Below are 13218 nucleotides of genomic sequence, written 5' to 3'. Positions count from 1 at the left end.
GAACGCCATGCAACGAGTGCTGCGCCGGCGGAAGGATCCGGCCGGGTGTGGCATATCCTTCCGCCGCACTACAACAGATTATTATAATTATGTTTTCCACAGGTTTTTATTAAACATTATTTTTCATTAATTAATAATTCAGTCCTTGCAAAATCATGTTTCACTGTGCGATTTGTCCCGAACCTGGCCGGTTCAGTTTCCTGCGAAATTCACACGTTTCCGCGGGAGGGCTGGCGGGGGAGGGGGGTCGCGCGCGGCGACACAGGCAGTGTCCTTCGAGAGCTCAACCAGGCCAGCAGCCTGCTCGCAACGCGGAACCTTCAACCTTTGCTTTCACCGACATGTAGTTTTCAATAGTGTAATTTCTTTTCAACCTTTCACGTACAGTTCCGCGGTCGGCCTAAATTTACCATGAGGTACTTAACTTAATTAAATCAGTGCTCCGAGATGAGTGTTCTACGTTTTACGTAAGTACTGTGGGGAGTTTTGTGAATTTACGTCGGCGCTTCACGCCCCAACCTAGCCTACCGGCTACATAGTTTTGGCCCGCACGGGGCAGCCAGCAGGCGACGCGTGCCATCGGACATAATAACGATTCAGTCCCTGGGACACATCTAGACATCACGTAGAGTCGCCGGAGACACGGGCATACGTGTCGCTAGCCCAGTTTATTAAGTGTAATGTATTAGTGAAATAGTTGTTCGTCCAAATGTTATCTGTCACGTCAGGGTTTATGTATCATCGTCGTACGGCATTGAGCCGCCAAGCATAATAACGATTCAGTCCCTGGGACACATCTAGACATCACGTAGAGTCGCCGGAGATACGGGCCTACGGGTTGCTAGCCCAGTTTGTTAAGAGCTAGGTAATAGTGAAGTGTAGTGTTAGTCATGATGTCGTGTGCCATGTCAGAGTGTATTTTGTAACTTCGCATCACGTGTTCAAGTCCGCCCCTCACGCGCATTAAAATCGTGAGCCGCCACTGAGGAGGTGAGCTGCGCGTGTGACTAGTCGCGTCGGGCAAACCGTTACGGCCACAACGGGCAGCACCATGTATTGGGCTGTGCTGTATTAAATTCACCAACTAAACTTTGTGTTATTCTTCAGGCGTCCCGAGTGGCCATAACAGCTCGGGGGGCCCTACTGCGTTAACCCCTACCTCTAGCCACAAGGCCGAACCTTCCCTGAGATCACGAACCCGAGCAAAAATCATGTCTAAATAATCAGAGGTAGCGGGGACGGCGTCAATACAAACGGACGTTTCCCAAAGATATTTGCAATCTAACCTGTGGCGAAACATTAATGTCCCGAAAAGTACGTAACCCGGTACACTGGAGTCATACACGTTACATTCACTTATTAATTAGAAATTACTCAGTTAGATTGCACGTTACAAGTTACACATTTACAGACGATGAAAGTTAAGACACGTAAATTCACGAGTAAGAACTCGACACACGTTGCTAAGGGTCTTCGACGATAACAATTAATTGGCTTTAAAGCATTGCCGAAGTTGTTTAAATAGAATTGTTGTTGTGGGTGGTTGCTCTTGACCATTAAACACACAAAAACATATTTTTTCATTTTCCATCCTATGAGTCGATACACCAGCATATTAATATTCTTTTTTAACTTTGACTGGTGCCCATTTCAACCTAATTTCTTGACTAAAAGTACTGAAACGTAACAAACTCTTTCCTTTTACCATTAGTACTATGTCTAAATTCATTTCATTTGCTCTTGCTGTGAGTGTTTGATTTCTTTCACTGGTAAAGCATCTTTTTTCTGAATTATTTTGATTAATTTGCTGTCTCGTTATATAAATATGCTGTACTTAACATCAATAAAGAAATTAATTTTTATACATTTGATATTTTAAATCTTACTTAAGTTTATATTAATTGATTTTAAATTTAAATAATGCCAAATTAAACTTTAATTGTGTATGAAGTTTTAAAATTTATGTAGTCACAAAAATTTAATTAAAAAAAACCTGGCTATATATCTACTCTTGTACTCTTTAGTATTTTAGTTCTACATTGTTGGCTCGTTGCTGCATATGGCGTAATTGTTTTGAAAGTGCTCGTGGTATTTGCTTGCAATTTAATTAGGACTTGAAATAGTAAAGCTTACAGCATCTGAAAAGTTTACATAATGGCAGTTCGTGTTCAATTTGAAAACAACAACGAAGTTGGAGTGTTCTCTAAATTAACAAATTCCTACTGTATTGTAGCAATTGGAGGGTCGGAGAATTTTTACAGGTTAGTAGAAATTAAAATTTACTTGTACAATTTCGCATGTGCATAATTATAAACCGTGGCCAGCTCCAACATTTCTTTGTCATATTTAATAGTTAATATCATTGATTTATCATTGATTTAAACATTTGCATGATTTTTTTTTCCTCATGTGTTCTGATAGTCCTTTTTTATTTCGTGTTTGAGCCGGCCAGTTTGGATTTTAGTTAGTTTGATTTGATAGTATAAATTTATTTAACTAGAGGGTATTACTGAAATTATCGTAATAAGCTATAAGCCGGAATGATTGTGTGCCAAGTAAGCTGAATCTTTAATGCTGGAATCACAATGCCCCGACGGCCCCGACACGACAGGCCCGACAAGTTCAATAGCCAATGAAATACAAGCTCGCCGTGACGTCAGCCCGACAAAATACGCACCCCGACGGCCCGCAAGGAATAGATTCTATTTCTAATTCCGTCGTGTCGTGGCCCGACAGAAAAGAAAACGGCAACGGAAAGGAAACAGTACAGAACTATATTTCAAAAATATTTACCTACTTGGTAATTCTTTTTTGCTGAAAAGTGAAATTTCGTTTTACGTGTGGGTGAATTGAAAATTTTGTAGCTTGCCTTAGCCTGTTTGTATAAACATAAACAGATATCATCGTGTTTATGGTTAGTGACGTTATTTTAGAATCCATTTTTTAACGTTTCGTTTCTTTTTAATTCTTCGCACAGCTAACATCAGGACTATTTTTCTGTCCCTCACTGACATATCTTTATCTTGTTTCCTTGTTACTATAATAAACTACTATTTGTTTTACGAATCAACTTAACCTTACTTCGTATCGCAGACGACTAAATGTTTTTTTGCACTTCAACTGTCAATAATAAATAAAAGAGCCTACTTTTTTTTTAGCGCTTTCTATAATGCATTTTAATTGAAGTATTTAGCTTGGCACGATTTGCCGAAGGCCAAATTGAAAATCGTCGGGTTATTTTTGTCGTGGTATTGTGACCCTACGCTTTTAAATCTGTCGTGCTGAGATGCTGCACGACAGTTTGTCGGGCCTGTCGTGTCGGGCCCGTCGGGGCATTGTGATTCCAGCTTTAGGCATGTGGTTATTTTGAACCAAGGAATTTTTTTGGTTTTGGAGACTTTTAGTGTGAAAAAAAAAATCACAAATACATGTGTTACAAATTTGGCGGGAGTGAACAAAAAAATTAAGATAGACTAAATTCCCACATCTTTTAACTCCTTGTTCAATCAACAAAAATAATATTAGGTAGTCTAATTTGTTTCTGCCTCGTTAATAACACTTAAATAAATAATTATTTATTGTAAGCTTTATTAATAAAACTAATTGGAGCAATTTGGCTTACTGGCAAGACTCTGGACTTGCACTACAGACGTCCAGTGTTTGAATAACGACCCAACCATCCTGATTTATTTTTTCCTTTGTTTCCCGAAACACTCCAGACAATTACTAGGATGGGATTATTGATATCACCAATGGGCGATTCCTTCCCCAATATCCTTGTTCTGTGTTTTGTGTTACAGTCACCTATGTTCTTGTTGACTAGATGTGTATGGAGCTAATTCTAACCTGACTGCAAAGGTATAATGTTATCACGCTTGTCGATTTATGTATTTAAAGATGGGCTTCAAATTCCCCTGCGTTATGTTATTAGGATTCTGATACCATAAAACTGTTATTTTGCATTTGGTAACTTAACAAACATCATTTTTTTTTTTTTTACAAGAACATAAATGAATAAAATAATATGAGGCAGCAGTAAATAACTCGCCTTTATAACAATTTGCCAACTGCTCACATCATGTGTACGCAAGGGCAGATCCAAAATGAGGTTCAGTGGAGGGTTTTCATGTACAATTTTAGTATATTTAGAATTCCATAAATATTCATATATTTTATTTTATATTTTATTTTTGTGGTTCAAAAAATTCTATTATCTATATAGTTGCAGTTAAATAATACTTCAGTAGGTTTGGAAAACTACGATTAGGTAGGGATTAGGAGAAAATACAAAAATTATTCAGGGGGGGGGGGGGGTGCCGCTATGACCCCCCCTCCCCTTCTGGATTCACCAGTGTGTGAATGTCTTGTGTCTATTATTCAATTTACTATCAGGAACATACACAGAATTTCATTTTTTTTTTGTTAAATAAAAAAAAAGGGGGGGGGTCAATAGAACCACTTTGCTCAGTGTCTAGTTCTTTCCCGTTTGTTGGTGGGGATAGTATACTTTGTAGGAGATTTGGGTGTGGGACCCCCCTCCCTCACCAGTTCCTGCCTATGTCCCTGAACATGGCGGAAATTTTGTGTTTCCATGAACATGCTACTGGAAAATAATTATGTTTTGGGTATGTAATGAATTAATACAATGATAGTTTACAGAATTTTACATTTTACAGAATAATTAGAGAAAAAAATTCAGGAAGTATTTAAAATGTATTTTTAAATTTTTTATTTGCTCTAATTTTGTATGTTCTCCTCTCCATGATAGTTACCTAAGCATTTATTAACAAGGAACAGCCATGTTTTTTGAGGTAACATGGTCATGTGATTAGTTAAGTCTTTAATTTACACCCAATCACTATTTGTTCACCAAAATCATTATTTTGATGGTTGGGTGAAAAAGAGTGGAAAAGGTTTAAATTTAGCGTAAATTATTCCCTTGTGTATTTGTGATAAGTATGTCTTTTTTTTTTCCCAGCATATTTGAATCGGAGCTGGCTGAAACAATTCCAGTCATTCACGCGTCAATAGCAGGATGTCGAATTATTGGTCGCATGTGCGTGGGTGAGTTGTTGTTCCGCTCATAGCCATGTGAATCTATTTGTGAACAGTTCATAGAAGATTCTCTTTTGCATGCGGTGCCATTTAACGTTTAGGTTATGTGTGTCTTTCACAAAATAAATTACCACAATGAGTCTAATGGTGCAGTACTGCAACTGTACATTTTGATGTGACGTCTAATAAATCGATGAACGCCGGCTGCACGCACGAAAAAGTGTCCTGTTACGCACATTGCCCCATTACGCTGTGTCCCATTATGCTCATTGTGCGCTTGCGCCGCATCTATCTCTCTTCCACTCGATTGGAACCACCATCGATTTGACTTTTTCGAGGCACATTAAACTTGAAACACTCCCATTCATTTCCTACTTTTCCTATCATCGTCCCATCCTTAACAGAATAACACAGATTGGAAGAAGTTAAATAGCAAACATGTATAAAAGTTATAGTTAAAATAATCTCTTCGTTAAAGTAATAAACATATTTGAATTAATGAGTGCAAATAAAAGTAAATTTATCAATTAAATTGTAGATTTCATTTCACTCCTTCTTTGTATCCTTACAAAATAGTGATAATTCAATAAAAATAATTCATTTTTATTCATAAAAGTATGCAATCATTTCATCAATGTTTTGTTATGACGTCACATTAAATTATCATCCATAAACCAACTTTATAGACAACCAAATGTCTTAATATACATACTTACTGTTTTTTTTTTTGGGGGGGGGGGGGGATGTATGTATATTCTTAGTTTTCAGATACTGTTGTGTAACTTAAACAAAGATGGTGCTCTAGTGCTATTACCTGTATCGAAACTAACTCACAATACAACTTACAGTGAATTTATATAATGGCACATTGAAAAGTCAACTACTTTTTAGGCTCAACTGGAAAAAAAAGTTTTGTGTGGTGTGGTATGCTTTTGAAATTCAGTCCTTTAAGGTTAAAATATTCTGTTGAATTGAAATGTTAGTGCTCAGATAATTTTGTGCTCCTTTTTTGCATTTTAGGTCTAATGTATTATTTCTTTGAACTCGTATGTCAAGCCAGGATTGCAAACTTTAAATTCCTGTTTGAACCATTTCTCCAGTCTGGCTATACAATTGCTTGAATCATGTGACATTGTTCTGTGCAACTTTTGCTTTTGAATATAAAGCTTTCGCGGCCATTGTCTGAAGTTTCTGGGTTGTAGCCGCGTCTAAGGATAAAATACATCACATATATATCAGGATATATTCAACCTTGGACGCAGATACAACCCAGAAGCCATGCTACTTAAAAAAAAATATGAGGTCACTCATTTGGGGAATTGGGTGGGGTGTATGTAACTCACGAAGAACAACAGCTGAAATCAGTGCACATAGTGTTAAAATTAAAAATATTTCTTTGCACTAGTTTACATGAACAATTTTTTTTACGCAAAGAACTAAATTTATAAGGTTTTTATAAGAACGAATACACCCGTCACGAATTTATACATACTATTATACCCATTTGATACAGCTCTGAAGTGTGTATAAATGAAAGAGGAAAACCAGTGCAGCGATTGGGATCATCACTTAGCAGGCCGTAGTGCTGGTTGTAGCTGGGTAAAGAAATATGTATGTATCCCGTTGCAGTTTTATATACTACCTGACTTTTGAGAGCAACACACACACAAACACAGAGAGAGAGAGAGAGAGAGAGAGAGATACATATGATTTTTGGTATCTACGAGGGTGGTACACTACAACACTGTTTAATAATGTGCGCAGGCTTTCACGGCCGTTGCCTGGAGCAGCTTGGCCTCGGGGGTTGCGGCCGCGTGTCCTTGGCGAATGATTCACCGACGTTTCGGTCGCCATCATCCGGGGGGCGGTCACCATCGTAGGTAGGGTAACTGCCCCCTGATGATGGCGACCGAAACACCGGTGGATTGTTCTGCGAGGACGCGCGGCTACAACCCGGAAGCGACCAGGGGCGCAACAACTAAATTCCAAAGGGACGGGGGGGGGTGCAATATACCTTTTTATAAAGAATCATCGATCCCCCTCTATTGAAGCAGGGGGGGTCCGGGGGTCCTCCCCCAGGAAAATTTGTATTTCAAGGTGGAAGATGGTGCTATTTAAGCAGTTTTATTATTTAAAAATTTATTACACAGCACTTTCATTCCCCCCCCCCCCCCGTTTGCCCCCACTTCAATGTTTCAGGGGGGGGGCATAATACCCTTGCTCCTTCCCGGCCCTGTTGTTGCGCCCCTGCTTGCAACGCTGTTTGACCGGTCGCCATGAGAGTTCGCCCCGGCTGGAGAGAGCGTGTGTGCACAGTGCGAGGGGGGTTCGGGGGGGTGGGCGCAGGCAACAAGAACGGGCTGCTGGTGCCCAACGCGACCACGGACACGGAGCTGCAGCACCTGCGCAACTCGCTGCCCGACGCGGTGCGCATCCAGCGCGTGGAGGAGCGCCTGTCTGCCCTCGGCAACGTGGTCGCCTGCAACGACTACGTGGCGCTGGTGCACCCCGACCTCGACCGGGTGCGTTGCCCCCCTCGTGTTTCCGTCATGGCCATCGCAAGGATACATATTTTTTTTTGGGGGGGGGGGGGGGGGACTTCAATTGATTTAGTTGTTTGAGGAATATTCATCCCCTGGGAGAAAAAAAAGCAGGGGGGGGGGGGGTCTGTGGGTCTTCTCCCCCGGGAAAATAAGGGGTTTGAAGGTGCATAAAGGTGGTTTTTAGGCATTTTTCTTTCCTAAATATTCTAATTATAGTTGGTTGCAATATATAATTTATTTTTTATAAAAAAAATATTTTCAGAGAACAAATTGGTAAAAACACAAGTTAACATATCTGCTGGTGCTATATCCACACAAAATCATTAATTTAAACAACAGGAGAATGTAAAGAAACTACGAAACTAAATATATTATTGGAGGGGACGAAATTGAAGACTTATTATTGGGGGGGACGCCCCCCCCCCCCCCCCCCCCCCCCCCCCCGGTTGCGATGCCCATGGTTTTGATTACGAGTTCATGATTAATAAGTAGAGACCGGAAAAATTCGCAGGTTCATTCACCTTCAGGATAAGACTCCAATATCCTCTGCACACTCTGGCAAATGCCTACTGTTCATTGGCTGCTGACTGTGAGTCGTCTCGACTGAGTGGCCTGTGATTCGACACTTCTATGAGTGAGGGTCTCTAATTGGCCCTCAGTCCTCCAGATTAACAGTGAACCAATGGCAGAAGCAGCACTTAGGTAAAATTATTTGAATTTTAGCATAACACGAAATGAATCCGGCGAATTTTTCAGGTTTCTATCAATAACTAGAGACTGGAAAAATTCGCGGATTCATTTCGCGATAGGCTAGAATTCAAATAGTTATACCTCAGTGCTGCCTCTGCCATTGGCTCGCAACTCAACCTGGATGACTCTGGGCCAAATGAGAAAAACTCAACTAAAGCAGCATCAAATCACAGGCTGCTACATTGGGACGTCTCGCAAGACAGCAGCCAGTGAGTGGGTGGCATTTGACCGAGTGTACGTGGAACTGTGGGAGTTCATGCTAGAGGTCATTGAACCCGCAAATTTTTCCGGTCCCTATAAAATAAGTTACCTATACGTTATACGTTTTCTTCTGATCTACGTGCGACTACTTAACGCTGCCCTCTTAAGGGCCCCGCCTCGTCAGGGGCGTATCTGTGTCGCGAGGCTGGTCGCTGGTGCTTCTATCGCGGTGTCTCCTCTGGACTGGCGCGCAGTCTTCTCCCAGTGCGTATGAGCGGTGACCGTGACATTACACGGCGGAGAAATGAAGATAAAGTTGTAATGCAAGTCCTTCAAGTGCTTTCAAGAATCTGTACTGGTTGTTTTACGCCTAAAAATTACTCTGAAAACACGTGTTTAAAAACTTAATTCAAAATCAAAAGTTCTTTTCAGCCCTCAGCGAACTTTTAAATGCTTTTCGTGAAATGATCTCGCTCGGATATCTGGAGTAGTTTTGAAATCGCGTTGTTTTTCCTGAAGCTCTTGTAACGTTGCAGGACCCTGCCCTCCTAGCTAAACATTTTTCTTTAAACTATTTTAATGAATGTAATCATTTCTTAAAAAGTCTTTCTAATGATATTTTACCGTTTTTATATGTTTAAGGGTTGATATTTTCACTCGCTATGTGTTTTAAGAAGATACCTTGTATTTTAAGAGATGTTTTTAATCATTACTATTTTTTATGTAATTATTCACAAAGAAGTCGCTGTACTAGATTTTTGCCTGTTTTGGCCTACTTTTTCGGGTTTTTTCTAAATAAGTTTAATTTTGTAAAGTAATTTGTATTATGATTGCTGTTCTTAATTTTAATTAACGTGTGGAATGATTCTAGGACAAGGGACTGTGTCTGGTGTGATGGTTAGAAAGAGAGGCATGAGAGGCCTGTTAGTGGGAGCGAGAAAGAAACTGTGATTCCCCACCAACCGAGATAAAAGCTGGGATTCCCCACTGGTCGTGGGAAATGTGTGATAACTGCTGTCTCACGATGTGGGAGAGAGAAGGAAAATGTAAAGTCCCGGGCTCTATGGCGAGAAAACTGTTTTCAATGTGTGTTCTGTGTTCCTATTGGCTTGTAACGTATAGTGTGAATGAAGTGTGCGTGTGATTGGTCGGTGAGGTCATGTGACTTCTCCTCCCTGCGTGGAGACGGTGGCAAGACTTTACCAGTCGTCTGCTGATTGCTGTACCAGTAGGTCGCGTTCGGTGGCTTCTCGCCAAATTATGAAGTAATTTGCTGAATAGATAATTTAACGTTGGTGGTCAGAGCCATGCCGAGTATTAAATTAACCTAATTTTCTTTTTATTTCGTTCGGACAGTATTTAGAAATTTTGATCACCTTCGTCGGCGTTTTGGCTCGTGGCGAAATTCGTTTTCGCTGGGTGCGGCCCTGTTCGAGGTCGCACTATCTTCGTGTACTTACAGTAAGATTTTACTGAAGGACTTAAGCTATGTTATTTTTCGTTAATCTTCATCGCCCGAGCTGCGAGCATTCTCGACAGGCGAACGTACAAATGAAACGAGTGAGCGAATTATTGAAAGTGTTTGGCTTCATCTGTGCAACATTTTAAATTAAAATAAAATAAAACAACTAAATTTGACGCAACATCTTTATTTTTATATGTAACGAACCAAAATATTTGGCGCCCCACGTTGGGCGCCAAATATAACGGTTCGTTACATACAAAAATAAACAGATGTTGCGCCAATTTTTTGGTGTTTGTTTTATTTTTTCAAACTAGAATGCACAAACGAATCCAATCATTTTCACAGTTTTACTCACTCGTTCAACACGTACATCCTGCCCGTTGAAAAATGCCCACAGTTTGCGTGATGTGAATTAACGAAAAATAACGTCCTTCAGTAATCTTTTACTGTCAGTACACGAAATTTGTGCGGCTTTAAACATGACCGCACCCAGCAAAAACGAATTTCGCTACGAGCCAAACGCCGACGAAGGTGGCCGTAAATTCTAATTTGGTACTGTCCGAAAGAAAATAAAACAAATTAGGTTGACTTAATACTCGGCCTGGCTCTGACCACCAACGTTTAATTATCTCTTCAATAACTTCTACATAATTTGCGAGAAGCCACCGAACGCGACCTACTTGTGCAGCGTTCGACGGACGACTGGTGAAGTCCTGCCACCGACTCCTCCACGCAGGGAGGAGAAGTCACATGACCTCACCGACCAATCACACGCACGCTTCATTCACTCTACAAATCACAAGCCAATCACAGAACAAATTACAATACATGAACAACCCTGTACCCACATAACTCGGGGCTTCCCTTGATCTGTCTATTTTCAATTTCACATCAAAATCGGGGATTCCCATTCTCGTTCTCTCTCCCACACCGTGAGAGAGCAGTTACCACTCAGTTCCCACGCAGGGGGGGAATTACTGTCTTTATCTCGGTTGGCGGGGAAGCACTGTTTCTTTCTCACTCACACTTACAGGCCTCTTATGCCTCTCTCTCCCTACACATCACCCCAGCCCAGACACAGTCCCGTGATCTATAATTATATTGCAACACGTTAATTAAAAATAAGAACAGCAATCATAATACAAATTACTTTACAAAATTAACCTTATTGAGAAAAACCTGAAAAAGTAGGCCTAAACCGGTGAAAATCTAGTACCACGGCTCATTTGTGAATAGTTACATAAAAAATAGTAATGATTAAAAATGTCTAATAAAATACAAAATATCTTTTTAAATACACATAGCACGTGTAAATAACATATATTAATATTCATAACGTCTGATTCTACTGTTTCATAACATATATTTCACTCAAAAGACATTGACTTATTAATACTTACAAATACAGAAAAGAAGGTTAAAAGAAAAATATTTAACTAGGAGGGCAGGGTTCTTGCAACGTTACACTCTGCACACAGTGTGTGTGCCCGGGTGGGCGGAGCTTCTAGTCAGGGGTGTGTCTGTGATGAGGTAGCTTGAAGTGTGGCGCTCGCTGGTGTTTCTATCGTAGGTATCTCCTCTGAGTGAGGGGCTCTGAACTGGTGTCCAGTCTTCTCGTCATGCACAGGGAAACTATGAACTTTGTGCTGTATCCATGTCACGAGATGTTGGAGAATTGAAGATAAAGGTTTAATGCAAGGCCCTTTGGCGTTTTCAAGAATCTGTACCGGACGTTTCATGTCTAAGATCTATTCCAAGAACACACGTTTTATCGTTATCAGTCTCCTAAAAAATACAGTTTAAAAGTAAGTATCCACCCTCAGTGCATTTTTTAATGCATTTCGTGAACAGACACCGCTCGTATATCTCGAGCGGGGCCCTCAATACTCCGCAAGCCCTTGTTTTTCTACAGCACACTTCAGCGGGTGTGCCAATTGTCTATGCGAATACACAACAAGAACTTTGTGTTAAAAGTTCCAGCCATCGTTCGTGCTAGAGGTTTTGGGGTTCGAAAAGCATCAAGTGTTGACTGATCACTGAATTATTGATATTGTTGCCTGCTCTTGTGGATGCAAAGCTTGACATCTTGCTTTTTAAGCACAAATAACAGTTTTGGTGCTTACATTTCTGAGTAAATTTTCTTATGAATACCATTCCAGGGAGTGTTCAGGCCTGACTACATAAGCTTCAGTTCACTCGGAGTGTAATTTTTTTGTAATTGTTTTGACTAGTAGTTGAGAGCATTTATAATCTCAAAGCCCCCACTGACTTAAGGGGGTAGTAGCCTAAATAAAATGCTTCTAATATTCCTTATTTTTGCCCATGCTTGTAAATAAATTCGTAATATACACCATATTAAATTTTTTATAAAAGGTTGTTGTACTAAACAAGTCCTTGCTGAATGTTTTATAAGAAATTTAAGGCAAAATTTTTGTCAGTCGTAGTATGTACTGAAAACGTTAAATCATTTGGTATACAGTTTTGGGTTCACAATTCGTATGTATTCAAAAAATTTATTTTTATTTTTATTATTATCATTCATTGAATAAATAAAAATTGGGTTTTCCCAAAACCGTAGAGCCCCGAGATTTTTTTGGCGTTCTAGAAAAACTATATATTTTTTATAGATTTATGAATGCAATACTAAAATAATGTTTTTGAAGCCAAAGGTTACATATGAACGGTTACAACCTCTACTCTATACCACAAGTGCAGTACAGCGAACTCCCTATTATCCGCGGGCGGATGATCCGTGCATGCTACGAAAAAATACAGCACATATGTAAACCTGTATTTTATTACAAGTGAGCAAATTTGAACTCTACTGACGAGTGTATTGTGTGCAGTGTACAGTAAAACGCCACAGGCCTTCTCGGAACTCGCGCAGAAGGCTGGCATGCGTTGCTATTTTTGTCTCTGTCGCGCTTTGTTTCTAGTCGTACGGTTGAGCACTTTTGTGTTTTAACATTACTGAAATGTATTGTATGTTGATAATTTAGTAAAATACAAAAATTTTAGCATCAATTAAAAAATTTTTACTGTTGATCGTAACTGTTACTGTACATAAAGTTTTAGATTTTTAAGTTGAAATTAATGTTTCCTTTTTTGTTTCCCATTTTCCGCTCTTTTGCGGATTATCCGTGATTTTCACTATCTGCGGTGGCACTGCCTTGCGGATAATCGGGAGTGTACTGTACATGCAAG

General features: G+C 39.9%; 1 protein-coding gene across 1 annotated transcript in view; it reads left to right on the top strand.

Moving 5' to 3' along the window:
• Nucleotides 1-2032: 2032 nt before the first annotated feature.
• Nucleotides 2033-13218, top strand: part of LOC134540541 (eukaryotic translation initiation factor 6) — a 28724-nt gene continuing 17538 nt past the window's right edge. Inside the window, exons 1-3 of the mRNA XM_063383346.1 lie at nucleotides 2033-2261; nucleotides 4979-5064; nucleotides 7402-7577. Coding sequence (XP_063239416.1) covers nucleotides 2155-2261; nucleotides 4979-5064; nucleotides 7402-7577 — 369 coding nt within the window. The 5' untranslated portion in view covers nucleotides 2033-2154. The remainder of the gene's footprint in view (nucleotides 2262-4978; nucleotides 5065-7401; nucleotides 7578-13218) is intronic.

Source organism: Bacillus rossius, chromosome 17, assembly GCF_032445375.1.
Source record: "Bacillus rossius redtenbacheri isolate Brsri chromosome 17, Brsri_v3, whole genome shotgun sequence".
NCBI classification, from domain to species: domain Eukaryota; kingdom Metazoa; phylum Arthropoda; class Insecta; order Phasmatodea; family Bacillidae; genus Bacillus; species Bacillus rossius.
This window is presented reverse-complemented; position numbering and strand designations above follow the sequence as displayed.